We start from the raw sequence: 23,600 nt of genomic DNA on the forward strand, positions 1-23,600 counted from the left end.
ACCTAGACTCTTATCTAAAATCCCAGAGTCTAGCATTCAATTATAGGGGTAAACGCTTTTTATTACACTGTGCTAAGAGTTTCTCATTTTACATGGGTTGACTGTCAACAGAATCCACCAACATTCAAGTTTCAACTGTATGCAAGGATGAAAAAACCAGGCATTGATTGGTCAAGGCATCCAATTGCCAAAAAGGGTTTTAACAGCAGGAAATGGTACATGTAGTCGGCAAGTAGTACTGATCTGCTAAGGACATCCTAAAGAACTAACAAGGGGCAGAAGAGGGCTTCCCTGGTGGCGCAGTGGTTGAGAGTCCGCCTGCCGATGCAGGGGACACGGGTTCGTGCCCCGGTCCGGGAAGAGCCCACATGCCGCGGAGCGGCTGGGCCCGTGAGCCATGGCCGCTGAGCCTGCGTGTCCGGAGCCTGCGCTCCGCGGCAGGAGAGGCCACAAGAGTGAGAGGCCTGCGTACCGCAAAAAAAAAAAAAAAGAAGAAGAAGGGTCAGAAGACTCAAGGAAAAAGTAGGTTCAAAGCAAGGAAAAGACCCGGACAAATACGCTGGGGAAGGAGGGCGTTCCGAGCATGCGCAGAACAAAGCCGGTGAGGAAGCAGTCTGCCTCACACTCCAGTAAACAAAGTAGCATAAAAATAAGGTTAAAGAAGTCCTTATACAAAGTGAGAGAGTGGCGTGGACATATATACACCACCAAACGTAAAACAGATAGCTAGTGGGAAGCAGCTGCCTAGCACAGGGAGATCAGCTCGGTGCTTTGTGACCACCTGGATGGGTGGGATAGGGAGGGTGGGAGACACAAGAGGGAGGAGATATGGGGACATATGTATATGTATAACTGATTCACTTTGTTATAGAGCAGAAATTAACACACCATTGTAAAGCAATTATATTCCAATAAAGATGTAAAAAAAAAAAAAAAAAAAGAAGAAGTCCTTGTAATCACACCTAATTAAGATCTGTTGTTATCCCAGTTAAAGAGAATGCCAATGCTCCATCGGAAGATAATTCCTAAACTGCTTTTCTATATACAAGTAATAATTTTATGATTCCTTCATTTGGTCAAATATTTTAGCAAAAACTACATGCCAAGCAATGTTCTCAGTGCTGGGGATACTGAACCCAGCAAAATAGAGTTGCCCTAACCTCACTCTATCTAAATATTAAAGCCTAGTGTTTAAGGTCTGGGGACAAACTTGGGCAAGTTATTTAACTTGTTTAAGCCTCAGTTTCTAACACTAAAAAATGTGGTTTACTATCTAGAATTTTTGTGATAAAAGTATTTACTGCATGATAAGTATCTATTATGTCTTCACCTAACTTCTTTGTAATCAACTACTAAACATTGTATCTGAGTAAGTGACTTTGTTACAAAGTCTTTGTTACAAAGTCTTTCTCTAGATGAAACAAAGTTAACAAGACTTGGTCTCATTAATTTCAACCTCAAAAAAGGAAGCAAGTCAGTCTAGACAGACTTGTACTTCTATCAGTACTAAAACAGTTGCACACTACTTGAATTTCATTCATTCATATTCATTGCGGCCCCCCAACCCACTCCCCAAAACTCAATATCCCTAAGCCCAGGTCTTAGGCATTGTCTTAGTTACTCAGTTCCTGCCTGCATCTCGCAGAACACAATTGGTTTCAATGTTTCAAAAACTGTTTTTGCTAACACAACATGCCCTTAAACTTACACCAATTACTTTATCCGCTACTCAATTAAGGAATGCAGCAATAAATCATGATTCGAAAAGAGAAACTGAGTAGATTTCTTACATGAGGGCTGAGTTGTGAAGTCTGTAGGTAAAGCAAAAAATCCACTATAGTCAAAATTGTTCTTGAATTAAAATCTCCGTCATCTCCAGGTTAGGCACCTTAGTGCAGTGGAAGACACACAAAGCCAAACTTGGATTCCAATGCTCCCTCTGTCACTTGGCAGCTAACTATGCAAGTCTGGACAAGATTTCCTTTCCTAAATCTATTTCTTTATTCTGAAAATGAAGATATCACCACCACTTCAAAGGCTGGGGGTGGGGGAGATGTGGAGATTAAAAAGAACACACATAAAGGACCTCCTAGATTCCCTTCCTAACCCAACAGGTCCGCAATCACTGCTGAGTAAGGCAACACCTAGTCTCTCATCATCTGCCAAAGAACTAAAGACTGTAAGGATTAATCTTGTTTCCACTCAAATCGGGTAAAAACAAATGCACTAGAGAAAATTTTACTTGGCAGGTGAAATAAACCGCCATAACTATGACTGTAATCTACTACACAAAGCCCATTTTATTGAGAAAGATTATTAGCCTAAGCAAATAGGCTGTACCGCATTACCTTCTTTCTGTAAACATCAGAACGCACCTTGCTAGGAGTGAAACCAAATTTCACAGCGTACGACAGGAGTCCTCTGGTGGCAGAGCCTTTGATCAGGGAGCACTGTGATTAAGAAGGTGGGCTCAAGGGTCAAAACTTTCCGGGTCAGAACACAGGTTATGCCAATTCCTTGAACAGTGTTTCAGCAACCAACACATATTCAACTGCCAATGCGAAAACTTGCTTCCCTTATTTGAGCAGTTTTCAAGAAAAAGCAAAGATAATGACCAAGTGAAGATACTGAAACATATCCGTTACCCAGGATGGAAAGCTCTTCCGTTCTGACAAGCTTCCTTCAACTTATCACCACTTCGGAGTCTTTGTTGGGAACCTTTTTTCAGTTATTTTTGCACAAAGGAGTCTTTGTTGGTACAATGGCTTCCTCACTGGTAGTTTCCACACAATCCTTTCACACCAATACTTCTACTAGGGAGTACGATCAGAATTCATCTCTTTTTGAAAAGATCTAACTGAAAAAGGTTCTGCGTGTCATTCTGATGAAAAATCACTGGCCGCACTTGTTCCCATTTCTCTCCCTCCCCTCAAACGCTCAAATGGAATATTTCAAAGCCATCCCTCCAACACACCATATAAGGGGCAGCTCCACCCCAGCCCTCCATATATGGTCATATCCCACACCCACTCACAGACTCATCAGAGACAACCAGGAACCAACTCCTGCCCTGACCCACCATATACGGACAAATACCCACCTTAATATACTGAAGAGAATTAAGCTCCTTCCTCTACACTCACACTTCTAAGTCTGAAAGTTTAAGAAGCTGGGTGAAGAAATTAGAAGGAACCAACAAAAAACCCGACTGAAAGCACTTCTAAGCACTACCGCTCAATTCTCAATGATTCCAAACGTCACCCACTTGCCCAACGACACTCCCCCTTCGCAGAAATCATCGTACAGCCCTAATGAGGCACAGCGCGTGCAGTAACTAATCATGTCTGAGCAACCCTAAGCCCATCATTAAACACGGGCAACTCTAGGCCAAACACACCTCGCTCTACACACCATTTCAAAGACTTTCAAGGTCTACTTTTCTGCACCTTCAGATCAGATGCCAACTTTCTGGTCGCCTTTTCAGAAAAGGGGAGGGAGGGTTGCTGGCTGTCTCGTTACCAAGGTAACTAGGAAACGTCCGACTGCCGAGGCCCGGGAGCCGGTTTTACCTTCAGATCCTTCTTAGTAACGTCGGTGTGGGAGACGGCTCGAATGGTCCCGGAGAGCCAGGGCCACTCGGCGACGCGCTCCAAGTCCCAGCTGTCGTGGCCGCCGTCGCTGCCGTCGGCTGCGGACAGGCTGAGGAATCGCTTCCCTACCAATACTGGCCAACTTTCTCCGAGCGTGAGCACCATGGTTCCAACGCTGCAGGCAGGGCTCCTCCCTGCAAAAACACAAAAACAAAATGCAACGGGGGCGGCCGGCGGGAGGGGGCCGGGAAGAGAGGTCGGTGGGGGAGGCCAGGGCGGAGGAAAGCGTCCTAACCCCGATCGGAGGAGTGGACCCCACGCGGCGGCGGGTGAGACGGAGGACCCCGCACCCGATCTCTCCACCCGCGCCCTCCCCGCTCCCCGATCCCTCCCCCACCGCAAACACTGGCCCAAGCGTCGCGTGACCCTGGCTCTCCCAACTTTCGCTTTTCCAAAACCTGAAACCTAAACGCAGACAGAGTGAGGGGAGAATTATCTGTGGCTTAAGTGGATTTGAAAGTGTTCGCCCCTCACCCCGGAAAAGAAAAGGCCCCGAAGCAGAGGGCCCGTCCCAGGCGGCCGGGTCCCCGCCCCGGGCAGCCCCGCGGGAGGGGTGAGCCCGCCGTTCCGCACTTGCCCCGCCGCCCCGCCCCGACACCCTTCTACTCGGCCGCAGACCCCCAATCTGCGCCGCAGCGCGGGGGCGGCGGGGCCGCGGGCTTGGCGCCTTCACCTTTCTTCCTCCGCTCCCCTCAGCCGAGGCCGCGGCGCTCTTACCCCGCCTCCCGCCTCCCTGAGTCACCGGCGGTGGCCACCGTTTCCAGCCGCCCAGCCGACTCTAGCTCTCTGACTTGGTTCTAGAGCTCTCACAAGACACGCACAGCCTCCCGGGCCCGCCCCCTCGGAGCCGCTTCTATCGTTCATTGGCTGAGTCCAAGGAGGTGGGCGAGACTCGTGGGGAAGGAGCCCATCGCCATTGGCCTCCCCGGCGAGGGCGGGGCGAGAGAAAAAAACAATTCCTCGGCTGCCTCCTCCCTTTTCCCTCCCCCTTCCGACTCCCGGACGACCCCCATTAGGTTAAAGTACACCGAGCGTAAGCGAGGGATCCCTCCGCCACAGCCATTCTTTCCATTTGTTGCCTCACGGGATGCAAAAAAGTCCAGAGAAATCGGTTATCAACTTTAGGACCCAGAGAAAAATTGCACTGGTGCACAGATAAGACTGAATGGCGAACCCCACGGCTGTAAGTGCTTATTGGGTTGCTTTTCAAGTGCGTGGGCTGTCGACCGAAGATAGGCTTTTCACTTGGCGGAAGAATCTCACAGGAAAGGAGTGAGGGCGGTGCAGAGTCAGCGGGGGAGGGAAGGGACAGGAACGTGCGGTTTGAAGCGTACTCAGCTAGAGGGAGGAGCGATGGTGCTCTGGAGACTCGTGCGCAGGCGCTTCGCGGAGCAGAGGCTGGAGCTTGGGCTGCTGGGCGAAATGGCCGCGGGAGGCGCAGGCGCACGTGGTGCTGATCATGGAATGTCTAAAGTCCGCCATTTTGAAGGAAACATGAGGAAAGGCATGGAGTCCCTGGGAAATGACGTTAATTAAATCTAAAGCAAAAGATGCCGTTCAGTACAATGCAGAATGGGTTTTTTTCTTTTTGTTTGTTAATGTAAAGGGAGGATGAAAAGATATTCTGAGTCTTACAATGAAATGGAAAGACTAGATCAAGGTCATAATGATGTAAGAGATATGAAGAGGAGGTGACTTTGAAGGACAAAGGAGTTGAGGGGTGATTGTGTCTTTTGGACCTGAAGTTTTTTGGTTGAACGAAGAAAAAAATGGAATGAAGTAATTGAAGACCTCTTATTTTATAAAGGCTGGTGCTTGATCTGGCATCACATTTAATCTTTAGATTAAATGAAGATTAAGTGAAGAACTCAAGCTCCCAATTTTACAAGTGTGAAAACTGAGAATCGGAAAAAGTTCAGAAATGTATTCAAGGAATTATAGATAGAAGCTAACTGCAGGTGTTGATTTTCAACATATATGTTCTGAATACATGACATTAAATAAAAATTTTAATTAAGAGTAAACATTGAAGAATTAATTTGATTTGTAATTTGCAGACCATTGAAAAGGGGGAAAATGGAACAAAGAAAACTTGTCCAGTACAACATAAGTCAGAATGGGAAGAAGGGAGGAATAAAAAAAGAAAAGGAAAAAAAAAACCTAAGCAGAAATACGGTAAATACAAAAAAATAAAATAAAATTAGAGGAGTAAGTCTAAATATCAGTATTTACAATAAATATAAGTGGGTTAATTTACTCAGACCTTAAAAAGACACACTGGATTAAAAATAAAATCCATCTATAAATTGACCACCAGCAAACTCCAACAACAACACAGAAAACTTGGAAATAGTGGGTTAAAAGAGTTTGTAATCTAATGGTAATTGAAGGAAAGTGATATAGCAATGTTAATATAATTGAAAGCAAAGGCATCAAAGAGAAAAAGATTTTATACTAATAAAGGATAAAGTCCACAAAGATAACACACACTCTTGAATTATTGTGACTCTGGGAACATATTCTAGCCTATGCTAAGACTAAACTTATGAGAAATTTTTGACAATTCGTAATAAAAGTACAGTGAAGATATTTATAAATACATCTACCCCAGAAATAGGCGTCTCAGATTTTTAAAATAAGTGAGGGTATGGAGGATCTAGATTACATAATTAACTATTAATTTGAAAAACAATAGCTGGGAACAAGTTCTATGAAACTTCAAATAACATATAATTCCTAGGTTACATTCATGGTTCCAGAACTTGGGAAAGATGGAAAGGTATCCAATGCATTTTATAAAACTTGCAAACCCCTATTATCCAATCTGAACCAGTAGAGTACAAGAAAGGAAAACTATAGTTCAATCACACTTATGAACAGAGATAGAAAATTCTTATATAAAATATCAGCAAGTTAAATCCAGCAGTATATTTTTAAAATAATCACTGTGATTAATTAGGACTATTTTATGAATATGAGGATATTTCAAGATTAGAAGATTACTATAAATCACCACAACAGGTTAAAAGAGAAAAATTGTGTTCATTTTAGTAGAGGCTGAAAAGAACACACACTCACAATGAACACTGAACTGCCATGAAAACTAGGAATATTAAGAGCACACACATATTTAATGCTTATTCATGATTAAAAAATAATTTGAAACTGCCTACAAACCTAGGAATATAAGACACCCACCTTAGAAAAACACCTGCAAATATGAACTAGGAGACATCAACAAGGTTGTTCATTTCAGCATTGTTTGTGGCTGTGAAAAATTAGAAATAATTGAAATGTGCTTCAATTAAATAAATAAATGAAATGTGATACATATAGTGAAAACCTGTAGAGCATTTGAAAGGGAATGAAATATATTTTGATGTACCAATAACGATAGATTAGCAAAACACATTTTGAATGAAAAAGAAAGTTGCATTTGGCAATATTTGAAAATACACAAAAATTACACTATATATGTTCCATGAAATATATATATTGAGACTCATAATGATGGTTACTAGTATTGGAGGGTGCACACTAGCATTGGGGGTGTTGGTCAAAGGTGATTTAGCATTGTTTGTAATTCTCTCATTTTTATAAGGCAAAAGTATTCATGTTACTTTTGAAATTTAAAGCTATATTTTAAATCCTATGAATGTAGTTTACTACATTAACACTCAAGAGTATTCATGACAAATTATTAGAACTAATACAAGCATCGAGAAGGTGGTGCAATAAAAAATCAACAAAAAAAGATCAAAAGAATTCCTATTCCTCAACAAGCATCAATTACAACATAAAACAGAAAATAAGAAACCATTTATGATCATGAAACTACAGAATACCTTGGAAAAAAACATAACATGAAATGAACAAAACCTGTATGAAGAAAACCATAGAACTTTACCAATGGAAAGATAGCCATAAAATGTATGCATAAAAAAAGATTTCAAAAATTCCATTTCCTTATATTACTTGATAAAGATGTCATTTCTCCTAAAATTAAACTACTTTCAAATTAGATTTCTTTCAGTGAATGAAAGAATCAAAATAGAAATACAGTAAGTCCCCTACATACAAACGAGTTCCGTTCCAAGAGCGCATTCGTAAGTCCAATTTGTTTGTAAGTCCAACAAAGCTAGCCTAGGTACCCAACTAACACAATCGGCTATATAGTACTGCACTGTAATAGATTTATAATACTTTTCATTCAAATAATACATAACAAACAAACAAAAAAAATAAAGAAAACATTTTTAATCTTACCAGTACAGTACCTTGAAAAGTACAGTAGTACAGTACAACAGATGGCATACAGGGGCTGGCATCAAGAGAACAGGCAAGAAGAGTTACTGACTGGAGGAGGGAGGGGAGGTGGGAGATGGCAGAGCTGAAGGATCATCAGCAAGAGGAGACGGAGGGCAAGCTGCAGTTTCAGTCACTCCTGACGTTGATGGCACAGGTTCTGGTTCCTTGCTGGATTCAATTCTATCTACCCTCTTGAAAAAATGATCCAGTGATGTCTGGGTACTAGCTCTTTTTTTTCTCATCATAGATGACATGGTAGCCCTGGATTGCATTCTGAACGGCTGCTGCAAACTTCATGTACCGTTCTAGGTTTGGGTCCTATGCCTCAAACACTAACAGTGCCTCCCAAATAAAGGAAATCCCCTTGCCATTTCCTGCATCGTGAATCTCTTTGGTTCTTCAGTTACTTCTTCTTCCTCTTGTCTCTCTTCCTTCTTTCTCTGGGCCTCCAATTCCATCAGGTCTTCAGTGAAGCTCCTCATGTTGCACAGCAAGGAGTTCAATGAAGTCCTCCTCTTGCAGATCTAGCTTGAAATAAAGATACTCTACTACTGTACTCTGTACAGTACTGTACAGTAAAATACACAAAAGCACAACCACTTGCAGAGGATACACACACGTGACAATGTACACCAGATGCGTGAACTAACTTAAATGATTCGTCATGTGAACACACGTTGGCATCTTTGAAAGTTCGCAACTTGAAGGTTCGTATGTAGGGGACTTACTGTATGTAAATAATTAAGAGAATACAGAAACAGATCCATGTGTATATGAACAATTAATTTATGATTAACATAGCATTTCAAATGAATGTAAACAATAAACTATTCAATATATGCTTTGGGGTCTATTTGTTATCCATTAGGAAAATATAACAAAGTCAGATCCCCACATCAAAGTTCACAAAAATAAGTTGCAGGTGAATCAAAGAGCTTGATATAAAAAATCTAATAAAATATTTTAAGATTCCTTCCCCTTTTCCTTCCTCCTTCTCTTTCTCTTCCTCTTCCTGAGCATTTCAGTCCTAAAGCCATCAGGAGTGCAGAGTAAGGTAGGTTTTCATAAGAAGAGGCTGCCTGGCATGGAATGTTTGAGCTAATTAGGAGTTATGGCCTGTCATCCCAGAGCCCAAGTGGGGTGAAATGGGTAGATATAAAGAAGGTCAACCTGGCATGAGATACCTAGAGCCCAAATAAGGTGAGGCGGGCATCCATGAATGAGGATCACCTGGTGTGGTATGTTAGAGTCCAAACAAGGTGAATAGACTGCTCTCGTTGGGGGAAAGCATGGCACTGGAAGTTAGAGCCTGGGGAAGGTAAGGAGAGCATTCACTCAGGGACCAGCAAAGGACACTGAGAAGACTAAGAGAGACCTTAGAAGTAGGAGGAGAACAGGAGACAGGGGCATCCTGGAAACATGACAGGAGAGAATTTCAGTATGGAGAACCATTCACAGAGGTCAAAGGATAAGCTGAAGTCAAGGCAGATGGAGGACTGAGAAGCAGGATATTGACACTTCCAACAAATATATTTTAGCCTGGAGGTATTGCCATAAATCACTTCTATTAGTTTGTAAACACTATCATCCAAGCTCCAGCCTAAACATTACCTTCCAAATCCTGCCACTAATTAAATGAGTTGACTTTTACCCCAAGGGACATCAGAAGTTTCCAAAAGCCCTTAAGAAAGTTAGCAACTAGAAATTTGGAGTCTATTTGGACCTTGATTCCTCAATTGCAGAACAATTAGAATACAATTTTCTGTCTAAATCTGCTTCTCTTAAATAGCACAGTAATAGTGTTTTGTGTGAAAATTTAAATGTTTTATGTTATTTCTGTTAATGCATTGCACCTGTGACAATTAATGAAGCAGACCATCAATACTAAGCTCCTTGCCTCTTTTTTTTTTAAAGAATTTTTCTGTTGAGGAAACATTTCCAGAGAAATGCACAGATCTTAAATGACCAGTTTCTTCAATTTTACAAATGCATACATCCGTATAACCCACACCCCTATCAAGATGTAGAACAGAGGTCAGCCAACTAGAGGCTACAGGCCAAATCTGACACACCACCTAATTTTCTACAGCCTATGAAGAATGATTTTTACTTTTTTTTTGTTTGTTTTGGCCCAGACATGCAGCTTGTGGGATCTTACTTGCCAGACCAGAGATCGTACCCAGGGCCCCAGTAGTGAAGCACAACAAGTCCTAACCACTGGGCCACCGGGGAATTCCATATTTTTACATTTTTTAATGTTTGGGAAAGAAACAAACAGTAGTAATATTCTGTGACCATGAAAACTGTGCAGAATTCAAATTTCAGTGTCTATACATAAAATTAGAACACAACCTGTAAACAGAGGGACCTCATAACTTATTTTCTTCTGTAGTTTCCTTAATGTCTTCAAAATGTGGTCCCTAAATATCTCTAGATAAATTCCCTGGATTAAGTCCACTGGAAAGGCTAATACGCCCCCCCACCCCCCACCCACAAAAGAATCTCTTTCTTAAAATCATATATTTCAGTTGCTGACTTCTTACCATCTGGCTGAATGACTCTGTAAGTGACAAAATATTGTTTCAAAAGTTTTCTAGAACTTGTCTTTTAGTTAGTTGACTTATGGCTGAATATATTGTTATTTCTCCAGCTGTTTTCTGTTCTACAACTCCGACCTCAACAATCTGTGCAATGAGTGGAAAAGGGAAAGAGGGAAAATTTCACATGGGACAGTTCCTAAATGCAACCTCTTGTTTGTTTTTCCCCCCCAATGCTTTATTATGAAAAATTTTAAATATTACCCATATGCCTACCATCTAAGTTCAACAATTAACATTTTGCCATGGTTGCTTTTTTTATATAATTTTATTTACATGTATATATATATAATTTTTTTCTTAACCACGCAAATTTGCAAATATCATTGAACTTCACCACTAAATACACCAGTGTGCATCTTCTAAAAATAGTCTTTTCTTACAAAACTATAGTATTGTTATCTAATATAATTTAATACCCTGTCAATTTTCAACTTTCTCCAATCATTTTGAGTTTAATTTTGAAAAACAGGCATTCTTGGATCTCAAATATTCCCTGAAGGAAAGAGATGATAAATAATCTATAATCAAGAAGTTTGGATCTTTCCCTGGTCTCTAAAACAAAGTGAGAACTAAAGGGATTTAGTTCATCAAAGTTGAACAAACAGTTCTTTTATGCAAATCTTTCTGTCTCCCTCCTAAGAAATCACAGGGTAGTATTCATCCCTAAGAAGTTTTCCAAATAAAAGATTATACATGTTTGGATTCTTAATATCTACCCCTCTCCCCCAACAAAAAGTGATTAACTGATTTTAAATCTTGATGATGATAAGTTCTGGCTTTTCATGGTTAAATGATTTGGGGTGCCTAAAAAAAATTTTTAGAACACAGCCACACCCATTCATTGTTTTATATATGGCTAATTTCATGCTACAACAGAGATTGTATGACTCCCAAAGCCTAAAATATTTACTCTTCACCCCCTTACAGAAAAAGTCTGCCAAACCCTGACAGAGAACATTCCATGACCCCTGAATGTTCCTAAGTGTTATTTTCTAGTCAATACCCCTGCCCAGAGTAAATCTTGTTCCAATGTCTATTACTATAAATTGACTTTGCCTGTTTTTGAATTTGAATTTGAATGACATAATACAGTATGTATCTTTTGTGTCTAGCTTCCTTTACTCAGCATGTTTTTGAGATTTATCCATGTAATTATATCTATAAGATGTTTATTTCCATTCATTGCTAGGTAGTATTCCACTGTCTAAATATGCCATATTTTGTATGTTCGTGCACTGTTAAATATCTGAATTGTTTTCAGTTCTTGGCTATTATGAATAATGTAATTATGGGGGACTTCCCTGGCAGTCCAGTGATTAAGACTCCGTGTTTCCACTGCAGGGGGCTTGGGTTCAATCGCTGGTCGGGGAACTAAGATCCAACATGTCATGAAGTGCAGCCAAAAAAAAAAGTAATTATGAATATGTTTGGGTTTCAGTCTATTTTCTTAGTGTTTGATTTCTGTTTGTCTTATCTGTTCTGCCTTTATACTTTCCAACATTTTAACTCTTTCTGCTACTGTTCATTCCTTCCTGCAAAATCAGATTTCTATTTCATATTATTTCCCTTCAGCCTAATGAATTTTTTAAAATGGATTAACAATTTATTCAGTAATTTAGATGGCATAAGGTCAAATAATCTGATAATCTGGTAATTGCTCACTGTGTAATTCTGACTACTGACAATGCTAAGCCAAGAATTTGATATATATTCCACTCAGTTGTATTACAAGTTTCCATGTGTGTGATTTGATCAACAACAACAAAAATAATGTACACAATGTCAAGCTGTTTTTCTTTTTTCTTCTTAAGAGCAGCTCAATGATTTGGGGAGTATTAATACAATACAGAAAACATAAGGGGGAAATGATATTTAGAATTTTACTTTGGAAAGAATTAATGAGAAAGCAAATTGGAAGATAAGACTTCATCTTTGGTTTCAAATAAATGATCTTAATTTTCCTATATAGAAAAAGTTTAATTCAGTTAATTATAAATATACCTAAACCATTAATTTTTGCAGCTTTCAGGTAGAGCCCAGCACTTTTACACTAATGAACTAATTTTAGTAGATCTTACAGTGTGCAGGTGTGCTGCAGATAAATTCTTTCAGCTTCTGTCCATTTAAAAAGTCATACTTTTAGGGAATTCCCTGGCAGTCCAGTGTTTAGGACTCAGCGCTCTCACTGCTGGGGCCAGGTTTGATCCCTGGTCAGTGTACTAAGATCCCACAAGCCATGAAGCTTGGCAAAAAAAAAAAAAAAGTCGTAATTTTACCTTCATTTTGAAGGATATTTTTGCTAGATATAGAATTCTAGATTGACAGGGATTTTTTTTTCCTTTTACCTTTAAGGATGCCAATACATTATCTTTTGGTCTCTATTATTCCTGATGAGAAGTCAGATATTATTCTTATCATTGTTCCCCTGTATGTAATGTATCTTTTAGTCTCTGCTGTCAAAATATTCTCTTTACCTTTGATTTTTAGCATTTTGACTCTGATGTGCCTAGGTGTGGTTTCCTTTGTATTTAAACTACTGTAGATTTACTGAGCTTCTTAGATCAGTGGCCTAATAATCTTTAATTAATTTTAGTAAAATTCTTAGTCATTATGTCTTTAAATATTATCATTCTGTCTCTGTTCTTGTGGGAATTCATTCACACATATATTAAACTGTTTGGTATTGTTATGCACACTCAGATATTTTGTTTTGTTTTGTTTTCACTCTTTTCCTCTTTGTATTTTGGCTTGGGTAATTTCTAATGACTTGTCTTGAAGTTATCTAATGCCTGTGTGTAACCTGCCCTTTAAAAAATTCTTTATTTCTTATATCATTTTTTTTTATACCTAGCATTTCCACTTGGCCCTTTATTATAGTTTTCCTCTTTCTGGGGAAATTCCCCATCTGTTAACATATGTTGTCCACTTTTCCCACTAAATCTTTTACATATATATCATGGTTAATTTAAGTATGGATTTTGATTATGCCAACATATGAGACAGCTCTGTGTCTGGTTCTATTGACTGTTTTCTCTCTTGACAATGGATATAATTTTCTTGTTTTTAAAATGTCCTTACACAGGACTTATTTGACCACATTATTGAGGCAATTAGTCTAAGGCTTATTTTGCCCTTCTGAGGACCCTATCCAATGCCCAGTGAATTATGATGCATTCTACTTTGCCTGGTACAACCATGGATTATTCCCAGCTCTCTGGTGATTGTGTTCCTTTCACACAGTTATTACCCTAGCTATGGGTAGTTTACTTACTCAAATGCTCTGATCAGCATTTAACTAACTACTCAAGGTGGACCTTTTACAGTTATCCAGAACTTTTTCTTTGTGCAACTATTTCCCTTCTGGTACCCTGCCCTGTGAACTCTAGCCTCCTCGGCCTCCCCAGTCGCCCAACTCTATCTGTTCAACTAAAGGAGACCTCCAGGCTCTGCCTGCGTTCCAACTCCTTCCACTGTAACCTGAAGCCTCTCTCAGAAAAAGTAAGCTGGGGCAATTGTAGAGCACACTTCATTTGTTTCCCTTCTCTCAGTTCTGCACCATCCAATATTATGTCTGTGACCCATTGTTTCATATAGTTTGCCTTGTTTTTTAATTTGTTTCAGGCAGGAGGGGTGAATATGGTCCACAATACTCCATCTTTCCAGAGGCAGAATTCCATCAAAGGTTCAATTCAGATCAGGGAGGAAAAGATGAATTGTTCAATAAATGGTGCCAACACATATATGAATTGGGGGTCCTAATTTGCAGTTATAGAGTCCATTGTTGATAGTTTTAATAGAAAATAAATGTATGAAGCAATAGGAAGTAGAATAAAAATTTTCCAGAAGAGTTGGAGAGTTAGACTTTGAAGTGAAACATTTGGAAACTGCGTTAGCTTGTTCAGCTACCCAAAGGAATGGTGGCACCATTTCTGGTGCTGGCACCGTACTTTCCACCACAGATGTGCTGTTGTTGCTGCTGACTTCTTCATGACTTTCTGCTGCACTTCATCACCCTCTTCAGGAAATATGTTCAGGTGGAAACTGTCTCCTCATTCTGCTCTCTTCCAACTCAAGACCTCACTTGTGCATACCTGGTTAATGAAACCTAGGTCATATTCCTCTTAGCCACAAGAGAACCTGGGGAATCCTCTTTCCTAGCCACATGAGGAGGCAGGGCACATAACAGGAGAATATCCCCAGATATAGAAATGGGATTCAAATGACACAAGGTGACCACAAATAAGACACATGATCCCACAGCAAAAACTGAATAATCATCTGAAAAAGAGGTAAAGTTGAATTCCCTGTCTCACACCTCACACCAGAAGGTCAAAGACTTAAGCAGGAAAAAGTAAAACAGTAAAGGTACTAACAGAAGACTAAGAACAACTGAAAAATAACCCATTTTATTTACTTTTTTGCATCTGTATCTTCTAATCAAGTATCTAAGAACTTACAAATCTAAAATAAACAACATAAAACCCAACTGAAAAATGGGCAGAAGACCTAAATAGACATTTCTCTGAAGAAGATATACAGATGGCCAATAGGCACATGAAAAGATGCTCAACATCACTAATAATTAGAGAAATGCAAATCAAAACTACAATGAGGTACCACCTTACACTGGTCAGAATGGCCATTATTAAAAAGTCTACAAATGACAAATGCTGGAGAAGGTGTGGAGAAAAGGGAACACTCCTACACTGCTGGTGGGAATGTAAGTTGGTGCAGTCACTATGGAAAACAGTATGGAGGTTCCTCAGAAAACTAAAAATAGAATTACCATATGATCCAGCAATCCCAATCCTGGGCATATATCCAGACAAAACTATAATTCAAAGAGATACATGCACCCCTATGTTCACAGCAGCACTATTCACAATAACCAAGACATGGAAACAACTTAAAAGTCCATCAACAGATGAATGGATGAAGAAGATGTGGTACATATATGTAATGGAATACTACTCAGTCATAAAAAAGAATGAAATAATGCCATTTGCAGCAACATGGATACAACTAGAGATTATACTAAGTCAGAAAGAGAAAGAATAATACCATATGATATCACTTCTTTGTAAAACCTAAAATATGACACAAATGAACATATCTATGAAACAGGAGCAGAATCACGGACATGGAGAATAGACTGGTGGTTGCCAAGGGGGCGGGGGCTGGGGGAGGGGTGGAGTGGGAGGTTGGGCCTAGCAGATATAAGCTTTTATACATAGAATGGATAAACAACAAGGTCCTACTGTATAGCACAGAGAAATATATTTAATATCTTATGATAAACCATAATGGAAAATAATATTTTTAAATGCATATATATGCATAACTGCATCACTTTACTGTATAACAGTAATGAACACAACACTCTAAATCAACTATACTTCAATTTAAAAAAGCAAAAATAAAATAAAATAATATAGGGCTTCCCTGGTGGCGCAGTGGTTGAGAGTCCGCCTGCCAATGCAGGGGACACGGGTTCGTGCCCCGGTCTGGGAAGATCCCACATGCCGCAGAGCGGCTGGGCCCGTGAGCCATGGCCGCTGAACCTGCGTGTCCGGAGGCTGTGCTCCGCAACAGGAGAGGCCACAACAGTGAGAGGCCTGTGTACTGCAAATAATAAATAAATAAAATAATAAAATAATATAAACAACATTAAAATGTACCAATGAAATGCTGATGACCTGTGAAATAAACATAAAATCCAACTTAATGGCTCTGCCTTAGGCACAGGCTGTACTAGTAGGATCTGGGAGGTGTCTCAAAGAGTCTACAGAGTTTTCTAATCTGTATGACTAAATATCCACAACAAATCAGCTGTGCTGAGTCTTATCCTCTAGGGTCTCTATTTTTGTCATCAGGTACATATCCAGCAGAGTCCTTTTAGCCTTTAAGAGCTGGAGGTGAGGGCCATTTCTTGTCGTGTTATTAATAGCGCTGCTGTAGATTCTTAACTGCACTGTGGAGCAACAGACACAGGAGAGGCAGTTGTGCAGTGGAAAGAAAAAGGGCCTTGACTCATGAGCCCTGGTTTGCGCCCTGGCTCCCATCACTTACTGGATGATTGAGCACATTATCTAATCTCTATGGGGCTCAGTTTCCTCACAGATAAAATTGCCCCAGTAATTCCTACCACACTGGGTTGTTCATGAGGACAAAATAAAAATAACATATATGTAATCTTATTTTTATGAAAGAAGAGATGTTTAGTTATGCTTATTTTATGCATATATATTCCATTACAATATTTATAAAATTAATTTTAAAATAGCACTTTCCTTTGAAGAATGAGGAAAATTATCCTTCTAACATATCAAGGAAGACATGGTTTGCATTGTGGAATATGAAACACATTTTTAAGTCACACATTTTAACTCTCCAGGGGCTTGCAGTTGAATTGGTGAGCTCAGGGGTTAAAAAAATTGAGCTGGAGTGAGGGGTTTTCACTGTCACTAATTTTGGACTCTGATAGACTTTCAGAACTCCATCTCATTTGCCTACAGTAGGAGAAGCATCCCCCTCATTTCTTGTCACAGAGCTCTGCTAAATTAAAACTAGTTTTATCCATTCTATATTTGGAGAAACATGAGTTTCATCCTTGCAGTTCCTCGTATAACAAGAGCTGTAGGGACATAATACCTAATGTTGGAATCTTGAGGATGTATCGTGAAAAATGAACTATTTAATAGACCACCTTCAATTTATTTCCTAACAGAGAAATTATTATGAACATCTCACCTCTCAAACTCCAGCATATTATGGGCTTAATTATTTGACTTAGTGACCTTGGCTGTTACAACCAATAATAAGGCAGATTTGAGGATATTGTTGCCATGATAAGGTTCTAGAAAAGTGAAATCCCCTCACTGGTCCACTTACCTGCCGTGTGGTGTCCTCAAAACCATCTTTCATACTACTGCTCACCTACCAGAATGACCAAAATCCAAATTACTGACAATACCAAATGCTGACAAAGATGTGGAACAACAGGAACTCATTTATTGCTGGTGGGAATGCGAAATGGTACAGCCACTTTGGAAGACAGTTTGGCAATTTCTTACAAAACTAAACACACTCTCACCATGGGATCCAGAAGTTATGCTCTCTGATATTTCCCAAAGGAGCTGAAAACTATGTCTACCTGAAAACCTGCACTCAGATGTTTATAGCAGCTTTATTCATAACTGCCAAAACTTGAAAGCAACCAAGATGTCTTTCAGAAGATGAATGGATAAATAAACAGGTATATCCAGACAGTGGAATAATATTCAGTGCTTAAAAAGGAATGAGCCATCAAGCCATGAAAAGACATGCAGGAATCGTAAATGCATATCACTAAGTAAAAGAAACCAATCTGAAAATACTACTTATTGTATGATTCCATTTGTATGACATTCTGGGAAAGGCAAAATTGTGGAGAGAGGAAAAAGATTAGAGGTTACTGGGGCTGAGACGGGTAGGGAGAGGGATGAACAGGTGGGGCACAGAGGATTTTTAGGAGAGTGAAAATACTCTGTATGATACTATAATGATGGTTACATGTCATTATACAGTATATATACATTGTACATAAAATGTACAACTCCAAGAGTGACCTGTAATGTAAACTGTGGACTTTGGGTGATTATGTTGTGTCAATGTATGTTCATCAGTTATAACAAACATACCACTCTGGTGGGAGATGTTGATAAAGGGGAGACTATGCATGTCTGGGAGCAGGGGGTACATGGAAAGTCTCTGTACCTTCCTCTCAATTTTGCTGTGGACCTAAAACTGATCTAAAAAAAAAATGGAGTCTCAAAAAAAAAAACAAACCAAAAAAACTTTTCACACAATCCCACCAGAATGGTCCTCCTGAAACGGCTGTAGCAAAAATATTTCAGTGGCTGGAAAGAATAAGTCGAAGACCCTTACCATGGCTTTTGAGGTCTTCCATACTTCCCCCAACTTGTGGCTGCCCTGCGCATATTAATTTTTCTTTTCTACTTGGCCACACTGCACGGCATGGGGGATCTTAGTTACTCCACCAGGGATTGGACCCTCACCCTCTGCACTGGCAGCACAGAGTTCTAACCACTGGACAACCAGGGAATTCCTGCACATATTAATCTTGATTAACATAAACATACCTGTAGTTCCACACTTTCACGCTGATGTTTCTTGATTTCATGGTTTTGCGTATACTATTCCAAGAATCTAGAATACCTATTACTTCTCCAAAGCCCGCTAATTCTGGCTCACCTTTGAGACACAGATCCAGTGCCACCTCTCTGACAGTCCTAGGCTGGGCTGAGCACCAAGCCTTCTGTCTCCTTCTTTCAGGGCTCACGGATTAGGGTGGGTGAGTGAGGCGGGGGGATAGTGAACAGAGAGAGTAGTGAATGCTACGGTGGGAAAGTACAGGGTTCTGGTGGCGCCCCCGTCTCATGCAAGTGACACTGCAGCTGATAGCCAGCAAAAGGGGATGGAGAGAGAATTTTACACCAAGGGAAGAACTTGTGCAAAGGCCCAGAAAAAGGAAGCCGAAGAGCTATACCGGGGCCAGGTGGAAAGGAGTTTCTGAGCCATGTCAAAGAGTTTGGACTTTATGCTCAGAGTAAAGGGCAGCCATTGAAGGATTTAAGCAAGTTTAAGCAGATCTGCATTCCAAAAGATCACTTTGATCAACTGTATCATGAATTATAAAACAGAGGAGGTGAGAACAACAGCAGGGAGGTGAGTAAGGAGACTGTTTTCTTAATCAAGATGGAAGATGATGGTAGCTTGATGTAGGTGAGCCAAAGAGGAGTTGGAGGGAAATGGAAGGGTGTGGAAAGTACTAAGGAATAATCAACAGGACTTGGGGATACTTAGAGAGAGGCTGGCGGTCCCAGTTTTCTGGGTTGGATGGTGACACTATCCGTGAGAGAGGAGACAGGTAAGAAAACTGTGCAAATGTGAGTTGGTCTAATATTTTAGATCTTTAGAGCTTAAAATTTTAGATCTCAGCTACAGAGGAGTCATTCAACATTGAACAAAAATTTACTGAGCAAGTACTATGTGCCAGACCCTGTTCTAGGCACTGGGGATATAGTAATAAATAAAACAGAATAAAATTCTTGCCTCTCTGGAGCTTATATTCTAGTGGGGAGATGGGAGGAAAATTAGTATATTGTACAGGTTATCAGAAGATGATAAGTGCTAGGAAGAAAAAAAAAAAAAAAGCTAGAATAGTGTCCTAAGTGAGGAGGTTACCTCTGGACAGAGACCTGAGGCTTTAGGGGAACAAGCTATGTGGGTAACCGGGGAAAGAGTATTCCTGGCAGAGGGACCAGACAGTGTCCTGAGGCAGGCGCGTACCCCGCATGTCCCATGGAGGCCAGCGTGGCTTCAACAGAGGGAGCAAAGAAGAATCAATCTAAACAGGTAGCAGAAGGCCAGTGGCAGTCCTGAGTGAAATGGGAAGCCACTGGAAGTTTATCAGACTAAGAGAGAGATGACCTGATCTATGTTTATCCAGGATCCTCCTTGGGGCAAGAATGGAAGTTGGGGGTCCAGTTAGGAGGCCATTGCTGTGATCCAGGTGGGAGATGGGGGTAGCAGTGGAGGTGGTGAGAGGCAGTCAGGTTGTAGGTGTATTCTGAAGGCTCTGCTAAATGATTGAATGTGAGGCGTGTGAGAAAGGGGAGAGTCAGGGATGCAACCATCCTGATACACTGCCTCGTTTTCACATGGTGGCCTCGCTCACTGATGCACTTCATGAGAGGCACTCTCTAAGTGACTGCGCTGACTTCTGTGGTTCACCACAACGTCTATTTCCATGAGAAGTTGAGCTTGACGGTGCCCATTATGGTGTCTTTAACGTCACCACAGAATAATTGATCCATGTTCTGTATCCTCTTCCCATGACCCTCAAGAAGCACATGCTTTCTGTTCTTATGCTGAATAATGTTTTGAAATACTTAATTCTTTGATTCTCCCTGAATTTTCCCCTTTCTCTCTCCTCTCTGAAAGCCCCCCTCCCACCCTGTTGAACTCAGGAGTAACTTTTGTTGGCAAAAGTGAAGTGGATCCCTTTGAAATCAAAGCTTTAAGAGCTAGCCCATGATTCTCCACACTTCCTCTCCCTTGGCCACAATGACTGACAATATTCCATACAGAGACTGCCCCATCAGCACGGGTCCAGAAGTGAAAACAACATGGAATAGAGACACAGCTTACTCTTCATTAAACATGTAGTCCAAGGGAGAACACAAAAACCCAGAAAACAAAAACAAACAAACAAACAAACCTTCGCTGCTGTAAACAATTGAGATTTGGGGGTCGTTTGTTCCCACAGCATCATCTAGCCTATCCTGACTGATAGACTCACCTAAGGACATGTCACAATAAGCAGGGTTGCTGGGCTCCTGGGGCTCATACCTAGACAGTCTGGCCACAGTTATTGATTGGTCACCATATGTAACACTGTCTCTTTGTACAAACACAAAAGTTGCAGCCCACAGCAGCTCAGGTAAGCAATAGGTCGTAACTATTGCAAGAATTCAGCCTCACTTCTGCTTCAAGCCTCTACTTCATGAAGGGATAGAAACTTCAGGGCAGGGTTGGGTCTACACTATACCACGGACATAATTTTAAGTTAGTAGATACAGGTTTACAGAATGATCTTCCTAATTTGCACCACTCCCCTGTTTACACTTTTCCAATGACCTCCTTTGTATTCAGAATAAACCCCAAACCCTTACCATGACATGGACATCTTCCTGCTGTGGCCCTGCCACCCCTTTGGTCTCCTCTCCAACCTCCTGGCCCATCCACTCAAGGCTTCAGCCACTTCCTAGACTGGTCCCCACCTAGGACCATGCCACTGGCAGTCAAGTCTGGAGCTTTCTTCACCCAGATATTCCTAAGACTGGCTTCTCCTACTCATGCAGGTTTTCAACTCAGCATTTATTTCTTTTAAAGGACCTTCCCTGGCAAGCCCCTCGCTGCATTGCCTCCGCTTTCCCTACCCAGCCCTGCCCACTACTAACACACTTATTTTATTTTTGAAACTTATCATACCTGAAACTATCCTGTTGATTTATTTATTTACCTGTTTATGATCCGTCTTCACCCTCTTTCACCCACCAGAAAGAGAAGAATTGTTGTATGTCTTGTTAACTGCAGAAAACCTGACTAAAAACCCTGCCGGAAAAGGGCTTAGTGTGTGGAAAGGCTCAATTGTGGAAATATTATTAACGTTATAAAGAGTCTCGATACATATTGTCAAAATGCTTTCCCAAAAAATGGACAACTTACATCTTTCCCTGCACTCTTGATAATATTGGAGAAGATTTACAAGTTTTGTTTTTGCTAATTTTCTAGTAACCAAATCTGGTTATTTCAAATCTGCTTTTCTTTGATTACTAGTAAGTCTGAATATTTCTTATCCTCTTTCTAAACATTGTTTATTCACATCATTTGTCCATTGATGAGTTAGGGAGTTAGTTCTTGTCTTACTGATCTATATGCCTTCTTTATAATGAAAGGTAGAATTTTGAAGATCAGTAACTTACTGGGAGCTTGAAATCTATTTTAAAATATCCTACTGGAAGCCCAGAATAAAGACATGCTCACATGGTTTGTTTTGTTTGTTTGTCTTTAAACTTTTTAAAAATATTTATTTATGTATTTTATTTTTGACTGCATTGGGTCTTAGTTGCGGCACACAGGATCTTCCCTGTGGTGTGTGGGCCTCTCTTGTGGCCCGCGGGCTCCAGAGCCCGTGAGCTCTGTAGCTGTGGCCCGTGTGCTCAGCAGCTGCGGCACGGGGCTTAGTTGCCCTGCAGCATGTGGGATCTTAGTTCCCCGACCAGGGATTGAACCCACATCCCCTGCATTAGAAGGCGGATTCTTAACCAGTGGACCATGAGGGAAGTCCCTGTTTGTCTTTATTGGAGGGGGGAGTGCATGCCTAGTTAATAAGCCATGTCAAGGGGAAGATTACAGGGGTCAACAAAATGCTTTTCACAATATGGTAAAAAAAATCCTACTGAAAACAGACAGCAACCTATAAGTGAGTCAGGTAGGTAAGCCAAAGTCCTAGATCAGGGTTCAAAATAAGATTCAAGGTGAGTTCCAAAGGGAATTGTGAATAGAGGTCTCCTTATGAGACCAGGATTAGATGAAGCTACAATTAATAATATTAAGGTGAATTTAAAAGGTAAAGTAACTACTTCTATTTAATGTTTATTAATTTGCTTAAATAATTCTTATTAACTCTGTATACTTGAGCTGTTTTAATGAAAAGCTGATTGGCTAGCTGCTTTGTATCTGCCCCTCCAGATCTGCCCATCTCTTGTCTCTGTGCCCCAGGAGGCTGACCCTCCTATTCAGTAAGAGATTGGATGGTGGGAGAGGGAGAAGTTGGCATGTGTATTCCCCAGGCTCTTCTTTCCCTGCTGGACCCTGGGTTAACTGCATTCCTTTAGTGAAGGTCACATCTCCTGCTGGGTGGCTCTCTCCTACAACCATAGCCTCTCCTTCTGGGCCCCAGTGACCCCTTCCTCTTCTTGCCCCTTGAGGTAATGGGTGGTGATGCCTCCACCTTGTTGCTAGCCTTGGAGTATTGCACCGTCCTTGTGGTTAACTTTAACCCTGCCCCGACCCTGTAAATACAGTGCCTTCATTACGCACTTCTTGGTTTTCTTACTTGAGTGTGCTATTTGCTGCCAGGATCCTGACTGATAAAGTGATGTTCCTTATTAAAAAGAAGGAAGGGAGGGAGGGAGGGAGGAAACTGTCAATCTGGTACTAGTGCCAATTGGTAGGATCATAATGTATCCAAAGATGAGAAAATCTCTTAACAATCAAACTTACAAATCTCAGCAAACCCGATGACACATTCCTCTTTTTCTCTGCACAGCTCTGCTTACATTGTGTCCCTGTAATGTAACACACCACCCTTTGTTGAGTATGTTGGCAGAGACAGCTAGTTGTCTCTGCATATCCATCATCCTCTCTTTTAGTAATGAATCCCCAAGTTTTAGTCATCCAGCTCAAGATTACA

General features: G+C 40.7%; 1 protein-coding gene across 4 annotated transcripts in view; it reads right to left on the reverse strand.

The window, feature by feature from the left end:
- KDM3A (lysine demethylase 3A) overlaps positions 1-4,451 on the reverse strand; it is a 53,449-nt gene extending 48,998 nt beyond the window's left edge. For 2 of the 4 annotated variants that reach the window (XM_060117036.1, XM_060117033.1), the window contains exons 1-2: positions 4,324-4,429; positions 3,570-3,784 (exon numbers count right to left, since the gene is read on the reverse strand). In XM_060117036.1, the coding sequence (XP_059973019.1) occupies positions 3,570-3,755 (186 nt within the window). In that variant the 5' untranslated portion in view covers positions 3,756-3,784; positions 4,324-4,429. The other 2 variants (XM_060117034.1, XM_060117035.1) reach the window with 2 other exon arrangements.
- Positions 4,452-23,600: the final 19,149 nt, after the last annotated feature.

This window comes from Mesoplodon densirostris, chromosome 14 (genome assembly GCF_025265405.1).
Source record: "Mesoplodon densirostris isolate mMesDen1 chromosome 14, mMesDen1 primary haplotype, whole genome shotgun sequence".
NCBI lineage: Eukaryota > Metazoa > Chordata > Mammalia > Artiodactyla > Ziphiidae > Mesoplodon > Mesoplodon densirostris.